This window comes from Asterias rubens, chromosome 7 (assembly GCF_902459465.1).
Source record: "Asterias rubens chromosome 7, eAstRub1.3, whole genome shotgun sequence".
NCBI classification, from domain to species: Eukaryota; Metazoa; Echinodermata; class Asteroidea; order Forcipulatida; family Asteriidae; genus Asterias; species Asterias rubens.
In genome coordinates, this window is record NC_047068.1 from 9,942,508 (window position 1) to 9,966,341 (window position 23,834).

Below are 23,834 nucleotides of genomic sequence, written 5' to 3' on the forward strand. Positions count from 1 at the left end.
AACAACAAGCAGAGAACAAAAGTTGCGAAGTATACACTGCACTCAAAAATACAACACACATAACTTCTTTGGTTATATGAAGATTCTTTTATTCATGCAGTAGGGCTGTTCTTACAAATCTCTCTATCTCTCTCACCTGTAAGTAGCCTATCTTGAGAAAAAGTTCACCCCCCTCAAGCCCCAGGGTAAGGGGTTCCTGTCTGCCCTTCAATACCCTGGCTTCTTGCTTCAGTATCCTGTGGTGTCAGACACTGCAGAGGACTTCAAGAAGACAGGACATTGATTTTGCTAACGGGGGTTTAAGGGAGGGAGGAACGAGGTATGGGATGGGAATAAATCCCCACTCTACTCTCTGAGGGGAATAGATCATGACGGAGGGTCTGAGATTGATGTAGATACACACATGTAGAATAGTATCTGCTGGCTGTGATATCTACCTGATTAACTTTCATGCCGTGGGGGTACAATGTAAAGTGGGTCCTGTACTTTTGCTGGTTCACAGTACAGGAGTTTCGGTACAAGTTCAATACAAGAGTACAAGAAGTTGAACTTTGTGGTCGTTTACATACATTTTAACATGCCTGTATTGTATGCTTCGTTTTTTGGAAGAAAAAGGGCACCAAGGCATTTTCTCCTGGGTAAAGGGCACCCAATAAGGAAATTGTAAATGTCTTCAGAGCATTTCAAGGGCACCAAGGCAATGAACAGGGGGCATGGAGGCATGACTCTGTGAAGTATCATGCCTGCTGTGAAAGCTGTGATAGGAAACGGTGTCTGTTAATAAGTTTCTTTATTGCTTTATTGCTTTATTTTCCTTTAGTAAAAGAAATAGTACTTTTCTTTGAGTACAATACAAGCTTCGGTAAGCAGTTTTCAATATTTCAATTGGCTATTTAAGAAAGCAGGGCAGTTCTTTGCAGAACTTAGTAGTAGTCTCCTGAATTCCCCAAATCTGTTCCATGGCAGTAGAATAAATGTACACATGTCAGCAAGGTAGATATAGACCTACACTTGGTGTTTCCGTAACTTTACCATGCAATGCCTGAATGAAAACCCATGCATAAATGCATGTAGGATATTTTCTTCCCCTTTTTGGGCAGTCAGTCAGAACAGTTACATTTCTCTAAACCCTGTGGATTACCATTGACAATTGTTGGTGGATATTTTATGTATAGGATAAAAAAAGCTTGAAACGGATTTATGTACAAGTGGGATTTATATGTTGTACCATAGTGGTACCCTTATATTGTCCTGTTCGAATGACCACTTTGAATGAGACTAATCCGCCACCCATGACGCTGGTTTTCAGAAAGATAGAGAAGTTTTAGGGGTTCCTGGTTCCCACAGGAAAACCAAACTTCTCAACAAGATTATGAATAAAGGGAAGGGGTTGTATCAACCTTGCTACCATGGGCAGTGCGTCATATCACCCGCTAACTCTGTGTACGCCTCTAACCCCTGGAAAGGAAACTCTGATCTGTGTCTTTGATTGGCAAATCACACTTCCAGGGGTTACGATAAATCAAGCAAGGGATTTTTTTTTAAGGGGGTGGGGGGGGGGGTGGCACTTTAGCCGGGATCAATATTTTCACAGGATGTTTACTGCCAAACCATCTTTGTAACATGTAGGCCTGTTTGGGCTTTCGGCTAAAACTTATATAACAAAATTGGATCATTAGTTTTACTTTTCTTGAACACCCTGCTATTTAAATGCAATTGTCTTTGACATTTTCATCCTTGAAAAAAACGTACATACATGTATGTAGGCCTACTCGTTCAGATTATTTTTGATGGGGTTGATTTCTTGATGAAACCTCTAAAGATGAAACCTCTCTTGATGAAACCTCTAAAGCCGACCTATCAGTATTTTAAGGCTGTGTGTTTTGTAAACAGTTCCTGAATTCCTAATTTGTGTGTAATATCTGCCATCAGTGTGCATTTTGTTGACCTAGTCATCCTCAAAGACAACAAGCTGTGACGTTAATAAAGTAGGTCCAAGCGCCCCACGGTGAATCCTTGGTGGAAATTATTTACACCAATTGGAAAATTTGGCCTCAACAAGGGACACATGTGGTGCATGGTCATTGGGGCCATTTCCACAGTTATGGCTGAATTGTTGCAAAAACTGCGGTTGTAGATTTGTTGTGTGGTTTCATTTTATGAGGGCATGATTGTTGTTTTGAAAGGAAATCGTTGCCTTGTAAGAATTTCTGTAAAGACACAAACATTTCATGGTTGGAAGGTCAAATTGTGTTTAGAAGTTGACCTACAAATGCCATCCTCTATAAATGTCAATCAAATTGATTTCTTGAAACTGAAAGGTATATATTTTTTACTGCATGTTCCAGTGAAATCCAAGTGCTAAGTGTACCACAAGCGATGTAGAGGGTGTCTGCCTAAAATGTTCCCATACTTTAACACACTCTTTTCCTCTTGTACAAGTAACCCCCCCGCCCCAAAAGAATTTTAAAATAAGATTTACATTATTCATGTACATTAAGTATAGGGGTACCCCATTGCCTCTAGTCATAAAGAGCTCCAAATGTATGAGTGACAGAGCACTCAATCCCAAGATCTCCTTTGAGGAAACAGCTTTGCTGAAATACATTATTCAACTTGATCTCTCACTGAATAACTTTCCAGTATTTGCATGAAACTTCTTGTACGTAGGTCAGGACCAAACTATCTTTACATTCAGCTTTGGCACAGTAGCTCACAATGCTGCAGTGCAGTGAGTGCACTATTTGCACCACGGTGAACAAAGAGGGCGCATGATTCAAATCATTCGCGTTTCTGGCGTGCCCGCAGCTGGACGTGAACTGGTTCGTCTCCGGTTGGAGGATCAGAAACACATAGAGGCCTTATTGAGCACAATATTCTGAAGGGATTTTGGGTGATGTATACAATGAATCATGTAGTAAAGTGACTAAGGGTATAACCCCGAAAAAGTGAACATGTTTTATTCGGGGTATTTCCGCCGTGTTACAGCCTTAAGTTTGCTGGCACAGGCGAGGGGTTAGTTTACTATCTCCAGTTTACTCTGTTATGGGGGCCACAGCTTTGGCTTTTTCAAGACTTCCTTCAGAGCTGTTTCACTTTATCCGCAACAGTACACCTTCATGTTGCTCTCAGGCATCTGACTTTCCTCCTAGCCTCAGTAGCAGCCCATGCAGGCTTTGAAATAACCCACGACACCCACAGCAGTTGTTGTGATGCCCTGTGCTTTTGCTGTGATGCCTTTGCAAAGTTCCAATACAAAGTTTACACAATCTTCATACATGTAGAAGTGCCCTTTCCAGAGAAAAATTGCTGTGCCCCGTCAGGAGCCAAGCTCAAGGCCTGCCATGTCATTGCTATCTTGCAATTACTTTCACCATGGAGCTATTAATAGGCTTTCAACCTAATCTTGAGTTACATCAGCAGGTTTCATTATGGTTGTTAATCAGATTATTGGCTCTCTAACTTAATGAATTCTCTCTAATTAGTTTCCTTTGTCTCTATTTACCGACACATTTATTAGCTTATGAGTGAACCTGTAAAAAGCAGCTGACACCACATGGGTGAAAATATACAAAGAACATCTAATCATAATGCACATGTAATTGATCTCCTAAATATTGATTCATCACATGGGCGCTGAATTGTTAATTGGGCCAATAAGTGCCAGGCAATGACCATTCTTTGTGTTAGACTATGTGCTAGACTTTGTGCTAGATATTGATTCCTCATGGGCACTTAATTGTTAATTGAGCCAATTAGTGCTCTTTGTGTTCAAAGGCCCTACTTACTCTATTCTCAAGACAAGGTGTGCTGCACATTGAGTGTGTGTATTTCACAAATTGAAAATGACAAATTTGTGACACAAGGTCAGTATTTTAATATGGAATATTTGGTGTGATGTCCCACACCAAAATCAAGCACTTTATGTATTTCAAATATCAAACATAACTGCTCCTTTAAATTCGCAAGATCAGGACCTCTGAATTTGGCAACAATTTATCAAGTTGATTGTATAGCGTAGTTATTCAAACACTACAATATGAATCAATTTACTCTTCCATTAAAACAATGGTGCAGATAACTATTTCCCTTGTATATTATTAGAGCAAAATGCTACACAATATACCAGTTGCTACTATACAAATCACAATTTGCTACTCATTATTAGCATTCAGTGTGCACGAAGTATGTTCAGTCTCAGTTTTTGGGCTCAGAGGCAAAATTGCTGGACGAAATCATTTCCTGTGATGTATTTTCTCCAAGTTTTGAAAGGTGTCTCATTTTCAAAAAAAGGGAAACCCTCAACCAAGCTCACCATCTGTCTCACATTAGAAATCCTTGACACCAGTTTGAGGGAAATTAGTGATGATGGAACTATCTGCTGTAGAGAAAGGTCAAGCTTTGTCTGTGGTTTCCTTCCATGACAGATTCTGGGTAAACCCCTCCAGGGCGTCTTCATTGATTTCTTCAGCTCATCTTATAACCAGCTGGAATTCACTGAAAGATTTAGCATTACTTGTTTACATTTTCGGAGTGAAAAAAATAGTTAATGGCCTGACATTTTGACCCAAGCAGGGTGTTTGAAAAAAGAATATGCTGGGGTCGAAACGTCAGATCCTTTTGGTTGGTAGGCACTTTGCATCAGCTTTATAGATTTTCTCTCATTTTAGAAGTTCTGAATTATTTTTTAGATTGTCAAAATTGTTATTTATTTTTTAAGGGAGTAAGTCAAACAGCAATCCTTGTGCGACTAAGATTTTTGAATACTTAAACAAACTAAAAAGACAATTTAAAAAGTACAACACCTTCCAATGCATTTTTGTTTTGGTGGCAAAAAATAAAAATAAAATATGCTCTAGAAAATGTGTTTTTTTTCATCTTGGATCAAACCCCTACCCGCCGGAAAAAATCTTGTCATATGTTCAGGAATATTGTCAGCACAAAGGCATGTGGCCATACACCCGCACAAGTCTAGGCAGCAAGCAGGGTGCCACATTTGACACCATTTTTAATCAAATTAGAACGAGTTTGGTTGGCTGAGGATGGAAGCAGTCGGGCAGAGCGCGAATTGGTTAATATCCGTGGGGCATAGGGGGCATAGAGACTGGACTAGAGTGAGGACAGTGAGTGTTGATTCAGTTGGGGGTCCTGCTGAGTGCTGGATGTCATAATCTGAAACTGTATCAGCCTTGGGGAAACGGGATAAAATGGCCTTGAAAGAATGTACATATGTAGACTTTCATGGTGTCTGATAGACAAAAATTTAAAAGTAACGGAGCATTTATGTTCTCTTGTAGAAAGTAGATCAATAAAATCCTGAGAAGAGTACATTGGTTTATAAAAAGTCAAGACTCCAATGTACTTTATCTCAACCCTTTATATCTCTCAGAAAAACTTAAATCTTGCAAATATATTACAAAAAGCCATTTAATAAAACATCTCTTTGGGATTTTATCACGTACCCCTCACTTATATTGTGAAAAGAAAACTTTTTTGACTTGCTTGGCGGACTAGGAAAGGAAGGGTTTTGACTCGCCCGACTCTGTTTTCACCTGCATTCAGACAGCGACTGGGCAACCGCTAATTTCAAACAAGAAATTTGACTGAGAGCACCACATGAGTCACTTTCTCTCATCAGCGTTAAGACTGTACACATCAGCACCGTAATCAATTAGAGCATAGAGCAAGAGCCATACACACCTGTGGTCCCACATTAACACTATTGATGGAATGTCTCCGATTTCCACATGGTGGAAGTGTGCACACCACTAACGAGTGTAAAATTATCTTCAACCCTTGAATCATGTAGTCTCAGATACTGAAAGTGGTATTTGCTTGGCCTTTGGCACAAATCAAACACTTCTCCTCCAGGGAGTTGACACCTCCTGTAATCAAATTAATCGCTGTCAAGTCAGGACTGATTACTGCAATAAGAAAAAAAACAAAAACACATCGCCCAGGTGTTACATCCAATCTGAGAATGGCTCTCTGGTTGTTGCTAGGTTTTGTTTCTTTTCTTTGAAGCTCCCTTTTTGTTATTTAATTTGCTAGCTGCTGATTATAAATGTCAATTTGGTTGTAAAGTTCACACCTGTACTGATAACTGCTGTGATAACAGTGGAGGCTTGTTAACAATTTGGACAAGGACATGTACTACAGTTAAGTGGAGGCAATTTTCTGGGGTTTTATGGCAAAGATGTCAACAAAATTCAAGTTTTGATTTCAAAGATTATGGCTTCGTCTTCTGAGGTGTAAGCAACACTTCATTGGATATATGCACATCCAATACATTGACATTTATGTTAAACATTTCCAAAAGCCAGAAAGTAGCATACTAACCTTGAGTTGATAAAATATACATTGAAGAAGAAAAAATTCTCTTATTTTTGTGTGTGCACGTTCACCCCAAACAAGGCTAAAAGCCACTCGATCCATAAGAAAAGCTGAGATTTTCTTCTTTGTGCCTGTTCAAATAAAAAACAGTTTCTAATATGTCAAACTGTGTTGAAAATTGAAAGTTTTGGTTCTGGATATCAGTTCCTGAGTTTGTGTATTTTGATTGATCTTCATGCTTTGTTGTCTTGTGGATTTCCCCCCAAATTAAAGCCCCGTTCATATGCCTACATGTACTTGACACACATGTCCTCAATACTGTTCTGTTATGGGCGAGACATTTTTGAGTTTTTAGAAGGCACCTTTAGAGAGAACCATTCATTTATACTGGACTATTTCATGGCACACTAAGACAATGATGGGACTACAAGGCTGTTCAAGCCTGCTTTTTTGCACAGGGTATGTTTTGTACCGTATGCAAGGAGACTTTTGTTTCTAGGGACTAAGTCGCCAATCTTTACACATCTGCTGTCTCTTGTAATCCCAGAGGTCCAGTATTTGTTTTTCTGCTTTTGAGCGCGTTGTGTTTGACATGGGAAGTGGTGAACTGAACAAATAAAGATACAAGCTCATTCAAGAAATTAAAACCAGTGGCTGCTACAGTATAGATGGGTCAAGGCAAAACCCTCCCGGGTGTTTTAGAGTAAATTTCGCTCTCTTGTTTGAGTGGTGTCAGTTTCACTCTGTTGAGAATGAAAGTTGATCTGTGCCACACTTTTTGAGACTCTAAATCGAGTTGTAATTGTCTTTCACTCTACAAGAGTTGTTCGCTATATATGGCTCTTTTTTATTGCAAGAGTGGTGTGAGGGAGAAAACAAGTGGTTTTTCACTCTTTTACAGTGAAAAGAGTACAGGCCTGATGCTTCACAGAGGCAACAAAGGCAATTGCCTCCATGCCCCCTGGTCCTTGCCTTAGTGCCCCTGACAATGACATGCTCCTGTAGAAATTAACAATTTCCTCATAGGGTGCCCTTTACCAGGGAGAAAATGCTGTGTCTGGCCTTTCAAAAAAATGAAGCATACAGACCTGTCTAGTACATTGGAATAATCAATTTAACACCTTCTTATAACAAGAATTTTAATCACAAGTATTGCAATGAAACATCTGCCCAAGTAAGGCTTGAGATAATTTCAACGAAACACAAAAACGAGCTTAAAAAACACAGGTGTTTCCACAAAACTATTCTATTCCCACTCCGTATGGTACATGTAGACCTATGCATCTCAATTTCCAAATGTCCGCCCTCTGATGCATGTATTCCTGGTTGCAGGCCAAGTATGGCTCATTTCATCTGTACACTGCGTCACGCAAAATAAGGTAAAAGCAGGATTCAAAATGTGTTAGTTTGAAAAAGATACAGGTCTAATTTTCTGTTTATTATCTTGTTACCATCTTGTGCGGTCTGACACATAGGGTGTGTCATTACCATGGAAATAGTCCCTTGTAAAGCTCATTTCTAGCACTGCTGCTGTAGTCCAGAAACATTTTTTTCTGTGGGGTTTTACGTATTACTATGAAGTGTTTCAAAATTTCTGTCGGTGTCTGATAAAAACCCTGATAAAAACCCTGTTTGTTCAGGGTTACGCCTCATTACTACAGTACATGTATGTACATGTAAGAGAACATTCATTTGATAACCAGCCCTCACTCCACAATGAATCAGAACATGAACTGTGGCTAATACGAGTGCGTACCATCGGTACTTGTAGATTTGCCGGTACGTAAATAAACTGTTGATAATGTAGAAATTGTGAGATAAAGGAATTTGTAACGCTGTAGACATGGTTCTTGCATGGTTACATTGTAAAGATTCTGCAGGTCAGGTTGTTGCGTTTTTGTGGAGTGTTTTTTATTGGAGTGCTTTTTTGTATGTTGATGTTTACAGGGAAAAAATGATGGACTTCACTAAGTACACAAAAAGATCACAATGTACAGTACAGGTGACCCATGCACTCTTCACTCTTCACAGTGAATTTGGGGCAGTGAATTTGAATTTTATTAAAACTGACTGACTTTGTGATCCGAAGGTCAAATTACAGAGTCATTACAATAGTTAATAGAAACGACATAAATGTTTTTTAAAAGGCAAAATCACATTTTACTAAATAACCACCTACATGTAGCTGTAGTAAAAAAAGGGAAATGGAATAGTTAAAAGGTACAGTGATATCATCCATGACCAGTTATGAGTAGACAAGTCTGGCAGTTTTGTGTTTTTCAATTGATTCGAGTAACATTACCTCGCCATGTTATATCTTGAACAAACAAAATTGAATGTAATGTTTATTTGTTGGCTTTGACTCAATTTAATTCAGTAATGAAGAATGCCATATTATTACGTTACTACCCATCAAGCAAACGAGATAAATCTTCTCATTGCATGTCTATACTGATGTCCAATAATTTGTTTAAATATGGGGGTCTTGTAAAAATAGTTGTGGTCCTGTAAACACTTTGAGCTTCAAGCTCTGCATTCTTGTGATGTTTTCTTCCCCCGCAAAATCAAAGCCCAGTGACACTCGAACATGTATCTGTTCCAACCCAGAAAACATTAACTGATAAAAGTTTTTATGACAACCTATCATAACAACTACAATGAAATGTATGGATAATCCAGACTATTGCTTTGGGGAGAGACTTAAAAAGATATTATAAACATCAAACATACTCCGTAGAGATATCATATTTACTGGGCAAACATACTTGCATGTACACCCCTACTTAGTTGGAGGCTATTAGTGGTTGCTGAGTTACTGAAAAGAAGTCCCAAGTTTGTGACGCCAACTTATTGAGTGCTGACAGTGACTCCTCACCATGGGTCTAGCCAGGCAAAATGGAGCTGTCTGCATTAGGCTATTACTTAGGCTTGCATTATTGTGCTCAGTTATACTTCTTTTTTTACTTTTACTAGTCTGACTTGGTGACGTTATCTTCTATCTTTGGTTATTTCACAAATGTTTAGTTTTTATTTTGGTTGATTTATGTTTATAAAGACACTGTGCACTATTGGTAATTGTCAAAGACCAGTCTTCTCACTTGGTGTGTCTCAACATATGCATAAAATAACAAACCTGTGAAAATTTGAGCTTGATTGGTCGTCGGAGTTGCGAGATAACTATAACAGAAAAAAAAACACCCTTGTCACACGAAATTGTGTGCTTTCAGAAGCTTGAATTCGAGACCTCAAATTCTAAATCTGAGGTCTTGATATCAAACTCGTGGAAAATTACTTCCTTCTCAAAAACTACGTCACTTCAGAAGGAGCCGTTTCTCACAATGTTTTATACTATCAACCTCTCCCCATTACTTGTTACCAAGTGAGGTTTTATGCTGATAATTATTTTTATTATCCTTCATTTTTGACAAGGTAAGGGCACCAATGCCCTTGGGAAAGGGCACCCTATGATGAAATTGGGAAATTTCTACTGGAGCATTTCAAGGGCACCAAAGCATCAGGCATTAGTTACCATAAGAGTGTATACTTGATAAAGAAAATAATGAGACTTAAGAATCCTTTGATGTGGTACGCATTATATCCTGCCTAGCGAGGCTTTACTTCTTTCGTAGAAAATCAGGATTATTTGTTCATTTTTTAGTTTAAATCTGATCAAATATTTGTTTTTGAAGTGCTGCTATCTTTAACAAAAAAATAATGTACATTTGAATCTGACCAGGAAGGAAATAAGCGTTAAGCATTTCCTGAACATTTGAATTTTAAAGGTTGTATCCACAATTTATAAAATATTTGATTTCCAATCCAATGAAAGTCTGCGCCAGCTGACCTTTTCCCAAACGATTTGTCTGTGTTGAAGAAGCTAATCTTTAGAGCCCACCTCTGTTTATAAGTTAGGAAATCTCCTCATTCGCTCTACACTTTGAAAAAGAAAATCCATTAAGTCTTTTGAAAACAAACTCACCACCCCCTACAAATCCTTCCAATAGGGGCCAGTGTCCCCAGAACAAGTGTTGGCTAAAGTCATGTGACGAAAGATTGAGGGGGAAGTCTGCATCAAGCTAGACACCGCAACATTCCATTATGGAAGTGTTGAACCATAGATATTCTATGGTTGAACATTGTAATGTTGAGAAGCTTGCAAGATTAAGTTGCAGTCAATCTGTTTTCCTTAATAACAGTGGACACTATTGGTAATTGTCAAAGACTAGTCTTCACAGTTGGTGTATCTCAACATAACAAACCTGTGAAAGTTTGAGCTCAATCGGTCGCCGAAGTTGCGAGATAATAAGTAAAGATAAAACACCCTTGTCACACGAAGTTGTGTGGTTTTTGATGCTTGATTTTGAGACCTCAAATTTAAAACTTGAGGTCTCAAAATCAAATTCGTGGAAAGTTACTTCTTTCTCGAAAACTACGTCACTTCAGAGGGAGCTGTTTCTCACATTGTTTTTACTATCAACGTCTCCCCATTACTCGTTACCATGTAAGGTTTTGTGCTAATAATTATTTTGAGTAATTACCAATAGTGTCCACTGCCTTTAATCAGGCCTGATACGCTTCGTTTTTGAAGTGGCAAGGGCACAGGGGCATTGTCTCCTTTGTAAAGGGCACCCTATGAATTTTTGTTTACATTTCTATTGAGATCATTTCAAGAACACCAAGGCAATAACTAGGGGGCATAAAATTGGAGGCAATCACGAGTGGTTGCCTCTGGGAAGTATCGGGCCTGCTTTATGGATTGAAAAGATGCGATACCTAATTGTTAACAATCTTATACAGAAACGATGAAGGGCTGATTTTTTTATATAATACAATTGTTAGGAAAACATATGCAGGTCAGGAATTTCATCTTTATAAGAGGGAAACAATTTTTTGTTCTTTTTGGCAAAATAATAAATCAATTAGGCTGGTATGAACACCCTTACCACATTCAAGCATTTTAATTTAATTATAAAAAGCAATTGCCTTTTCACTGTTTTTCCTTTTGTCTTTTTGAGTTCCAATTGCTGTCAGGTTAACATTTCCCCCCACATGATTGAGATATATACCCAAACAGATGGTGTATTCAATTACAGTTTTATTGCCTCTGCAATCTCTGGTTGAACTTTGACCTCTAGAGAACATCTTGGGAAATACAGAATCATAGCGAGGGGGCTCAGAGGATTGACATGAATAGAGTCAAGTCCCAAATGGTAACGATTTAAAATACAGTAAAAGGAAAAGATAAATGTATTCTGAAACGCCTCAATTGGGTCAGTGTCAAACAACAGAAAATACCATAAAGTGTACCACTTGTCTACTGGCCCCATTTTCAAAGAGCTGCTTTAAGCACTAAAAGTAGCTATTAAGCAGTAAGCACACAATAATTATTCTTACCAAATTAAGGTTACCAGCCAAAACACCATGTCACATGTACAATTTTTGACTGGTATCCCGCTCTTTTTGCGAAGCTAAGCAATTTCCTGCTGCTAAGCAGTATGAAATTGGGCCCTGGTAATGTATGTTGCCCGTTTTTCAAATGGTTGCAGGGAATAATTTCGGTCAGTAATTTTACTCAGCAAAAGAATTAGCCTGAACCATTCCATGCACACTTAATGGTAATATATTAAGTAGCAAATAGTGATGATTTTTGAGTCGCCTAACACAATAATAAGGTGTAGCCTTTGCAGGCCTGTATGCTTCGGTTTTGAAAGGGCAAGTACACCAAGGCATTTTCTCTGTGATGAAATTGTGAATTTCTACTGGAGCACCAGGGGCATCGAGGCAATCACCTTTGTTGCCTCTGTAGTATCAGGCCTCTTTTTTGCTCTGCTGTACAAGGGAAATCATTCGCTGGGTTGTATCTTTTTTTCAAATAGGTCTACAGTACACATGCACAACTGAATCAACCCAAATTGTTTCAGGCTAAACATGCAGGTACGCCCAATCAAGCTCCATGGTCCGATCCAGCTGGATGGTTGTGGAGCATGGAGGTAGAGTCAATGGTTTTGGAGCATGGAGGTAGAGTCAATGGTTTTGGAGCATGGAGGTAGAGTCAATGGTTTTGGAACATTGAGGTAGAGTCAATGGTTTTGGAACATGGAGGTAGAGTCAATGGTTTTGGAACATTGAGGTAGAGTCAATGGTTTTGGAACATTGAGGTAGAGTCAATGGTTTTGGAACATGGAGGTAGAGTCAATGGTTTTGGAACATGGAGGTAGAGTCTAGTTCTTATATATAACTCTATGGTAGGAATGTACATCATTACTAAAGGCAAAAAAACAACAACACGAAAACCCCACCATGATTTCTGGTTCTGTTTTTCCCACCGAGGCCATGACTGACTCTCACCCAAGCTGAGCACAGCTTCTCCGCACTGATTCGAAGCTGTCAATAAAATATGAAACACTAGAAGGTCCCGTTCCCAACAACTGCAAACCAAAAGAAAACCCTTCCAATAATGCGAGCACCAAGGCGTGACAGACAGGTCCTAATGCGATTTAGCAGATTTGCCAGCGTGGGGGCCGGTGGATGCAACAGAGCGCATGGGAATATTGACAGCTCTCCTGTCAGCCCATGTTTGCTGCTCTTCGTGTTTTTCTGAACAGAGTACTGAGTTGCTGGGGGTTGGTCTGCCTCCACCCCAAGGACAATATTATTGTTTAGGTGGTGCTGAAAGGTCTCCTTTTTGCTTTGGGAAGGAAGTGTGAGACTTTTGCACATGAATGAGGGACCTTAGTTTGGAGAAAATCCCCCATGCGTTGATGATGTTTCGAGGAAAACTAGCGGATTGCAAGGCTATAGTATCGATATTATACCTGTTTTAGAAACATTGGTAGTTGGCAAAGACCATTATGTACATTTTGTGTGGCTCAACATACATGTAGGCCTATATACGAGATTGTAAGTTTAAGCTCAGTAAACCATTTAGAGTTGTTAGAAAATAGTGAAAATTCCCATCACTGTTTTCACTGATTTTCAAACATCTAATTTCAAACTCAAAAGATCAAAACTCTTTGTTTTACTCATCTCACAAACTAAAGCATCTCAAGCCGAAATATTTCAAGGGAAGTTTTCCACAGTGACCATCATACAACGTCGGTGTAAATCTGCGATCATCTATATTTTTCAATCTTATGGACACTCTTTAAATCACATGTCGTTAGAGCTCAGAACAGTCACTGGACATAAGACAGACATAAGAAACTTTGATACTCCCCACAAAGAAGAAATTACATTGAAGACATTTGAGAATACCTGAAATGTTTCTTTGGTATTGTTTTATTTCCTGTACTTTAAGAAATTTTATAACTTCAAAGCTGGTCTTAAAAATGTATGTGGAAAAAAACACAGGAGTGCAGGACTTGTTTTGTTGTTGGTTTACTGGCCAAGTACTAAAAAATATACGACTGTGGCCGTTGGTCCAAAAGGTATTGATACAACCCCTGGATTGTGAATGGATCATAACAAAATAAGAGCTAACAATGATGTGCCATCTCTTGGATTTCACATTATATTGCATAAAAACCTTAAGTGCTTCAGGCTGAAATTTTTTTTCCTTGAAGACTTTCATCTTTGCATCAAACCAAGGTTAAATCTTTCAATCAGACCCATTGAAGCTCCATCTTCACATTGCTCAAAAGACTTTCAGATATTAAACGTCTAATGCCATCTATCAATTCGCTGATATAAAGGTGCCTGGCAGAGAAATCGAATACATCTGCCGAGCGTAATGAAGTTGATTATGGAATGGCGGTGCCAAATAATCTTGGCTCTTATAATAATCAAAATGGTCTTGTCTTTGGTGTCGCCAATTCAACCAGAGCGTCTGGAGATATTGATGTGGTCATTTCGTGAAGGTGAGACCTGAAATGACGCTTCAAAAGAAAAAGAGCCTTGCAAAGAATCTTCTTTGTCAAAATATTGTGCTATATCTAATCCCTAAATCCTTTTTATGTAATCCTAATTCTTCTCCTAATCCCTTTTGGGATTAATCTTATGGCAACAAAACTCCCATTGGGAAAAATAAATTGTGTGTATATCCTTTTTCTTTTTGGAAGATACAAAGCTCTGAAAGAGATCGATTTGCTGGGTTGTTCAGCAAACGATCAATAATATGACAGCTGCATTTTGTGTTTCCTTAATCTATTGGTCGAACAGCAACTTGTTTTGTGTTTGGTTCAGGACTTTTACTCATTCTTCCAAGTTTAATTGTTCCAGGTTGGTAGTCAAGTTTCACTTGCACCCATTTTCATTTTACTGAAATTGACTAGTTTGCATATATCCTATGAGAAAACATGTTAATTGGTAGTCAAAGCCGAGCTGCAAAGAGCAACGGACTCAAGCTCTGGTGGTCTTGATCAGCAGAGTGTGGGTTCGAGTCCTGGTTGTTGCACTTGTGTCCTTAAGCAACTTGATTTACCATAAGTTTACAATTATTGCTTTGTTCTTCAGATGGGGCATTCAGCTTTGTAGGTTCCCTGTATAAGATTGGTAGATGCGCAAGATCACCAAAAAGAACGCAGAACACATCCTTAGTTTTGTAACCACTCGTGGAAGATTAGCGGTAACCCTGGTGTTTCTGGTTCACATGTAGCAAACACCCTGGTTTACAGGTTTCCTCAGGCCTGTGAGCAAGATCACTTTAGAGGCATCATTGGTGTCATTACCAGAAAGAAATAGATAATAATAACATTGAAAAAGCTGAACGTTAAAAATTCCCTTTAAGACAAAAAAACAGTACCAAAAACTATATTTAGGAATGTGACTATTTTTTGTTTAAATATGTTAGTTTCTTATATTTCCCTGGTGAAAAGGTAACCAGATTGGATTTCATTTTTGTGCCTTCATGGATTCAGTAGGCTCAAGAAGAGTTGCTATATTTCTCTGGTGAGTTTGTTCTGATTGAAAATCTGGAAATTGAGTCGAACCTTTCCTCATTTCAGAAGGAAGTCACACTTCTTAGTCATTTGGGAATTTCGAGAATGTGTTTCTGGAAATTATCATTCATATTATTTTTTTCAATTTATTTTCAATATGATAATAATGATGTGCTCTTTAAAGCTGGCATCTACCCTGAAAGTCGGGTTAAAAATAAATTCTTCCCTTCTTAGTCGCAGCTGTGGATTTATCCACCTTACAAATTTCAATTTTATTAGTAAACACATTTAAATATTCAACTGCCATTCTGCATTCACCCAGTGAATAAGACCTAGAATGACACTGCAACAGAAAAAGAGCCTTGTAAAGAACCGTCTTTGTCAAAATATCGTACTATCTAATCCCTAAATCCTGTTTGTATAATCCCGATTATTCTCCTAATCCCTTTTGGGATTAATCTTATGGCAACAAACCTTCCATTGGGAAAAATAAATTGTGTGTATATCCTTTTTCTTTTAGAAGATATAAAGTGCTGACTGAAAGAGATCGATGTAAAGTTAGGGATTTCCTTGCCATCCGGCGCTATTCAATTCCATCCAAAATTTACGCACAAATTATAATGTTATTATTAAACACATTTAAATATTAAACTACCATCCGGTCGACAGCCCCACCCCCCCCCCCCCCCCATCGGCTCCCATCTATTCATAAGAGATGCACCTGGCCATTAAGTAGCAAATATGAAATGAATGACCATCAGATAATAGTAGATGACCAATAGGTTTTCAGCCAGTAGGCCTATTGCAACCCCAATGTAATAGTGTTACAACATGTACAAAGGCTAAACTCCTGGATGTCCTTGCCCACCACTGTGAAGTGACCATAAGGTGATGGATCTCTGCACGTGGCCGCAGTCTGAAGGAAAATGACAACCCTGGGGCCTGGCCTGTCAGTCTGTCTTAAATGTAGATGATGAAAGATGAGCTGATACATTGATTTTTGAGATTAATTTCAGACAGTGTGTTGCTTGGACCATAGATTTGGCACTTAATTTGGAAGCTCAATCTTGAGATGATGTGCATTCATATGAAACATGAAGTCTTCCAACATACAAACTGAAAACTGGATTGGTGGATAGCTTTCACAAGACTTCTTAAAAACACATATTTAATAACGCGTCCCTTTTTTTCAAGGGAGGGTCATTCACTAAATGCCTTTAAATAAAATCTGACAAATTCCGTGCCTAAGACTAAGAGAAAGAAATTACAGAGTAGCTATTTTTGGGAGGAGGTCTGCATCTCTTTTAAAAGTAACAATGTGCGTTTGTTCTTATTTTAACAAGGATAGCTTCCACTCTGGAACTTGCTATTTTTTAAAAACTGAAGGACCTTTTCACAATTTCAGCCCATCAAAATCCACAGCTGTGTGTTTTGTTTTATTCTATTGAACCAAGGGCTGCTGCATTGTAGTAAACTGATTATGCACACCACCATAAATCAGAGCCCAACACTTAAGATGTTGAGTTCCCATATGGTGTTGGATTTTGTATGAGTGAGGAAGGGTACTTGTAAATCACTCAATGGAATTAAGGGATGGTGCAACTCTCAAAAATAATTTCAGATATATGTATTTCATGTGTGTACTTTGTTGTATGTTTTATGTAGCATCTTAATATGCAAATTTGCTCAAATCTGCAGACAATAATTTTTAGATATGATTTCAATATATATTTTTTTAGGAGTAACGTAAAGTCTTTCTCGAGCCAATATGGCCCATACAGGCTGGTGTATAATCCGGTTTGCTTGGCATTAAACGACTTAGAATGAATTCCCCCTGGATGCATGTCCTTGGCAGATTACTCCCTTTCTCTGGCTGGTACTCATTTGTTCTACTGGGTGGAGAGAAGAAATTATGATAAAGTGCATTGCTTTAAGGACACAAGTACTGACCAGGCCTGGATTGGAACCCACATTCAAATTACAGAACTTGAGTCGGTCCACCCAAGACCGCTTGGCCACAATACCCTACCAGTTTTGTTATGAACGGGCGTTCATAACACAATTTAATGCTATTTCCTTGACTTCGCAGTTATTATCAACTCTTTCTTTAGCTAATGAAACAGTCTTCAAGCTGTTGGATTTGAGCTTAATAAACTCTTATTTTTAATTTATAGGGACATCGTCGTCGACAGATGAAGTTATTTTACTGAGAGAGCAGCTTCGGACTCTGAGTCTAGAGATGATGACATTGAAGCATGCCATCAACACCAAAGGATCAAATCTTCATGCCCCACTCCCAACTACAAACTGCAATGGATTCACGCATGTAGTTCCCTCTCCAATGCAAGGTAATAAATACAATTGTGTAATATGGCTTTATTCTTCAATAATAGTTTTTATTGTATTGCATTTCACAATAATTGTCTCGATGTTTCATCAACAGCAACGTCATTAATGTAGTACAGAACTTTAAGTATGCAAATGACCAAAAGCTCATTGGTCTAAAACTTGTCGTACTATCAGTTCGGAGTTTCAACTGTCAATTTATCTGTTAGATTTACGGCAATGCACTCTCACTAGTGTTGCCAGTTTGAATCCTGATGAGGACTCCACTTTAATGACATCACTTTTGCTTTTAAAATACCAAAATTTCATACACATACATGTGTTTCACTGTTGCCTCTCGTTCGATTGCCGCAGCGCAACCGGACAGCAGTCTACAGTGTGTAAATATTTTCAGTTTGGCATCATGTCAATACGAATACATCCACACTGTGCACTTAAAATATGTCTTCAAGTTTTACCAATGGAAAAAAAATAGCTTTTAAAAATCCATAGAGAAACTTTTTCATACATTAACTTGATACAAAGTCAATAATATTAACAGGTAACAAAAACTCACTTCAAACAATGAAGAAAGACAAAACTTAAGAAACAAAAAAAAACTACTTCAACCAGTCCTCAGTGTCTGTTTTTCCAACAGCAAAACACCAACATTGGAGACAGACAAATTTAAATGCAAGAAGAATTTCTATGATTGATTCAATTGATTGTCATATTTTGTTTATCCTGGAATTGATTGAATTTCCCCGGAGACTGTACTTCTGATGGATTGGTGTTTTGTTTTGTCTGTCATGTTTGAGGGTACTGAAAAACCACTAGAAACAGAGGTAATGTTCCCCATCAGGCGGTAGAAATGCATTCAATTACATTCTTTTACGAGACGGACAAAATTGTCTGATCGACTTGAGCCATGTGATGGGAGTCTTCAAGTAACTCAAGCCAGTATGACATCTAAAATTATGTCGTCGTCGGGGATATTTTTTTGGAGTGGTATTCTTTTCTTTTTACAAGAGAAATATGCACATCATGAAAACAAAAACTGAGATTTACCACTTCACATTTGCATAAGCTTGATGGTCTTAATTCACTGGGTTTTTTTCTTTTTTTTTGTGTGGGGGGGGGGGGGGGGAGGGGGAGATTTACATGTTTTGACCGGAAAGTTTTATTTTTATTGTTTAGTTGGTTTAAAACCACCCAAATATGGTTTAACCAAATTGATCTTGATATCTGTAACATCAAACATTTGTGCCCTAATGCAAGCAGTCCCTATTTTTGTAACTTACATAATCTGCAGACAAATAATCCTTAAAATAAAAACAATTTTTGCCATCTCTTTTAAATGTCAAAACATGTGAGTGAGTTGTTTTCACAAGATTACCACCCAACCTCCTGTCATTTTAAGAATTTTGTTTAAAAGAGTGGTTCCCTCGTTCACCTACACTTCACTCGGACAAGCTCTCTCACAAACTCAATAATTACATCACCGTCAAATAATCTCTGGTGGAATAAGTTACTCCAAGAGTTACTCCATTTCTGTCAGTTAAAAATGTCCTTCTTAAAATTTGACACATTTTCAATCACCAAATGATTCACTTGTAGAAATTCTATACATTTATTGCCCTTTTTCGAGGAGTTTTACATCTGAGCAAATGAAACCAGATCTAGTGAGAAGTTGTTAAAGTGTCCGACAACCCTTTCGAGACAGACACTAAACCTATTTTTCAGAGGATGAACTCCAATAATTTGCATTGCACTTTTTGCAAGAGAACTTAATTGATTCCAAGTATTTAGAAAACAAAAGTTCAAGAGGGGAGTACAAGAACGGAAAAGAAATGTTAAAATATGTAGACTGTCTTTAGAGTTGAACTAGAATTTACTAGAATGAGATTCGAACCAACGACCTCCACTCGACCAACTTAAGCTATCTAGCCCTACGTTGGTAGTGTCCCTATGTTGTCAATATCTTTGTTCGGGTGCCAGTCAGAAGCCATATAACCAGTAGCTGCCATGTAGCCAGGGATCACACCCAAATTACGATACAATCTTGGAAGCGGCAGCTAGGGGATCACCTTAAGGGTAATGCGACTGAAAATATGTAGACAGTACAATGGCAGTACTATCTTTGAATTAGGCTTTAGAAGCAATATCAAATAAGCCAGTGTTGGACACATTTTTTGCATATAAAAAAAAACCATTCTCGTCTGAGAAAATTATGAATCAAGTTGTAGTTCTGTTATTTAACTTTACAAGACAGGACAAAGACAAATGCATGGCCTTATTTTAGCCGAAATAAAATTAAGTTTTAAGATATCTTTTTCTGAATGAATTTTTGACATATTATGCTGATTCAAAATGAAGAATGCTCAGAATATGTTGTAATGCTTACAAATTTGTTTGTAAGTGACTGGTTGTTGTGAGATAATCTCGAGATCCCGAAAATTATTCTTTTTAGTTCATAGTTTTATCAACCACTAATGATTATCAAATTGGTTGTGCAAATGTTAAAGGAAAGCTTGTAATTTTCTTAAATCTATACAAGTAGCTAGGCCTACTTGAAATTTAAATTAAATCTAAATTTGTTAATCAAAATGTGACAAAAATCAGGTTGAGAAAGCAACACCAGTTTCATTTTGCAAAGGGCCCAGTTGGTTTTGTTGAAATTTTCTTTAAAATTCTGTTACAGAAATGTTTTGTTCTGTACCTAATAAATTTTACGCTTATAAATACCTCCCCCCCCCCCCCCCCCCCCCCACACCACCCTTTAATCATTGCCTCACCATTGGAATTTATTTTATTTTTTATTTGCTGGATTCGCCGCCTTCCTGGCAAGAAACTCTAGACATTTATTGCGGTAGTTTGAGGGTAGTTTGAGGAGGGAAAGGAAAGGTATCCGTGTTTATAGTCGGATGAAATAACTCCTTATTGGCAGATTTCATTTCTAGCTCTCTGGTCTTTACGTACATTCTACAATAAGTGTTTCCTATGGAAACAACAGTTGACAAGAGACACAATAAAGGGGAACGTTTTGGGTCTGTCATGTTGGCAGTTTTTCCAACGGTCGTGATTTTTGTTAAGAACCCGAAACCACCTGAGAAGTGTTTCAAAGTCTGGATGGACAGGCGGCTTGTACTTGAAAAAGTGTTAGTTGATTAGAGTTGCTTTTTTTCAAATTACCTTCATGTTTCAGGACTGCACACAAAAATTCAACAATTTTCATCAGAATTATTTAGAAAATTTGACAGTGTTTTTAAAAGACGAAAGAACAAAAATTCAAAAATTAACAATTGAGTTAATTCAAATAATTTCAGTCCAAAAGCATACATTCTTATATTGACACACTTCTGGGGTGGTCTTTAAATATGTGGTTAAAATTAACTTAAGTCACACATGATATGAATTTCTTTTTTTTATGAAAATAATTATTTGCTTTGATCATTTAACAACATTATCAATCTGGGAATCAAATCATGCAATATGGGATGCACATGTGATTTGTCAAAGGTACTGTTTTGCTGAAATTCGACAACACTCGGTCTAAAAAGAAAACCTGCAAAACAAACAAGACACAGCACTGAACAAAATTGTTTCATTGTGCATGTTTCTACTTTAATGTTCCATTGAATCAATGTCAAATTAATTTCACCATACTTCAAGATCATCTTTTTTCCCCTCAATATTTATAATTCCCAGGATAATTTAGTTCCCTGCATTACTTCTTCCTGTTCTTAATTAAAGATTTTTTTCCTGTGCGCTTAACGCTTGTAGCCCAAGGGTCTAGAAGAGCTTTTGAGGGCCAGCAGCATAGCAAAATTTCTAATAACCGAGAAGGTGTGTGGGTAAGCATTGGGTTTCGGTCGTTGACATCAAGTGACAGTTGAGGAAATCACATATTTCCTTTCATTTTTAAAAAAGTTTTTCTCTCTGTTAGTCGTTTTTTCTTTCTCTTGAGTTTCGTTCTTTGGCTTTTTCTATAAATTTAGTCAATGGCTTTGTTTCCGTGGCTAGAAGTTTGTCGCCATATTCAATGTCTTTAGAAAAGCAGTTAATTTTCCCATTTGCTTCCGCTTTGTGTTTGGCGTGACTCTAAAAACAAACGCTGCCTGCCTATGCGTGCACTTCCATCTTTCATCTTTTGGCCATTGTGCTCTGGTCGTTTCTGTGTATGAGGTTTTTGTTAGATCTTTCACAGCAGGTTTTAGTTCGCATGTTAGAGCTGCCTATCGACTCTCCCTGACTCTGCAGAAAAAGGCCTTGAAATTATACCAATCTTTCCGTGTTCCAAAAAAAGTTCACAAGAAAATCTTCCTGCTTACAAGAAGCAAATGTCGACAGCTCTGGACTCAGGTTTTTGGGGAGATCTAAACTAATTTTCTCAAAAACTATAGCGTTTCAGCATTAAGATCCAGTTGGGGATGAGGAGCCCAGAATCATTGTCCCTTCCTAGATTCCTTTTAGTTTTTATAGATGTTTTTTTCTTCACAATATTTGATATTGTTTGGGCTGTTGGTCATTGTGCTCTTGTCATTTCTGTTGATGTGGTTTTTGTTTGTTTGTTTGTTTGTTTATTTATTTATTTATTTTTTTATGTATGCAGAGCCACCATCCTTTGATATTTTTTTTAATTTCCGGTTATGTTATATGTTAATTGAATTGAATTGGAAATTGAATCTTGTATATTTGAAGCTTATTTACATACTCTTGTAGATTTCATCCAATAACTTTGCTTGGCAAACTATTTAAACTGTCCTTGTTTTGGGCACAATTAATGCAAATTAGATTATTTTTTTTTTAATAAAGGAAATTCTATTCAGTCAATCCCATATTATTGGCCAGAACCATTATGCACAGTTGAATGGTTCAATTACATCATTGGCCCCCCTTTTCTACATAAAAGAGCTGGTGCGCCCTGTGTTCTCCAACCATCATTGGGGAAGCTTTCCAAGGTTTTGTTATATGATTTATTACCCATCTTGAAATCCAATCCATGCAAGCTTTCAAAAGAGAATAATACAGTACATCCTCCTTTAAAGGAGATTGATTCTCGCCATTAGCCCTAAACCCCATTGTACCATAAGCCCTGATTTTGTTTGGCTGTAATCATTGAGAAGCCCCTAAGACATTTCCCTCTGAACACCACAGCCCCCCCCCCCCCCTTCTCGTGCCCTCGCTTCGGGCGTAAAATTTGCACCACGAATTGGAAAGTGCACTTTGAGGCGAAAGGGCGGGCATAAATTTGATATGGATCAGGTTAGCGTTTGTTGGGAGAATTAAAGACCATATCCTGTGGAAATTTAACCAAGGGTGTCTTTGTCCTAAGGAGATGCCATGGTAGAAGGCCAATCAAGATGCAGTTGGGAAACCCAATTAATTAGCCAGGAATTAGGGCCAAATACGGTGCCTTGAAGGCATTTGCGGACTGCTCACCCATGAGTTTCTTGCAATCTGCTGTGCTCCATGGTATAGGCCCTAACGCATGGTATAGACTTCATCTAAAATTTAGATTCTGGTTCTTGTGTTTGGAATATTTGAAAATGGGAGTAGAAACTGCTTGACCTCTGAGATTGAATAATGCAGCAATGCAATTTAAGCTTTGACAATATTGGTAGTCAACATTGAGGTAGCCACACTATGTGTGAATCAACATTTAAATGAAATCTGTAAAAGTTAAAGCTCAAAATTAAAATTCTGAAGTAAGCTTTTCCAAGAACTTTGGACAGGCTCCACATATTTATAGAAACATTAACTTTACCTCAACGTGAGTGCAGCACTCGGCTGTGCCATTAAAGTGGGCTCTTGGCCCAATTTCATAGCTTACCGCAAATAACCAGTGCTTATGGAAGCAGGGAATTTTGCACTTAACGTCAAGCATATTTCACAGGTTAGCAGGTTATTTGCCTGTGTGCGTGTGTACTTCAGGTTACTTGTATTGTTTTGCTTACGAAGCTAGCAAAGATTTGGCACTTTAGTAAAGAAAAATGGATTGCAAGCACAATTTTAGTGTTTAAAGCAGAGACATAAAAATTGGGCCATGGGACATCATAAAGCCCACAAGCACAAAAGCTTGTTAAAGGCACTGTACACTTTTGGTAATTGTCAAAGACCAGTGTCCTCACTTGGTGTATCCCATTATAATCATAAAATAACAAACCTGTGAAAATTTGGGCTCGATTGGTCGTCGAAGTTGTGAGAAAAGGATGAAAGAAAAAACACACTTGTTGGACGAATTTGTGTGCTTTCAGATAAGAATAAAAGACTTCTAGCTAGAAGTCTGTTATTATTTAT

At 37.9% G+C, this 23,834-nt stretch overlaps 1 protein-coding gene across 1 annotated transcript in view; it reads left to right on the plus strand.

The window, feature by feature from the left end:
- The window catches only part of LOC117292446 (myosin-1-like), a 99,799-nt gene that overhangs the window by 29,848 nt on the left and 46,117 nt on the right, over positions 1-23,834 (plus strand). Inside the window, exon 3 of the mRNA XM_033774482.1 lies at positions 17,384-17,557. Within this exon, the coding sequence (XP_033630373.1) occupies positions 17,384-17,557 (174 nt within the window). The remainder of the gene's footprint in view (positions 1-17,383; positions 17,558-23,834) is intronic.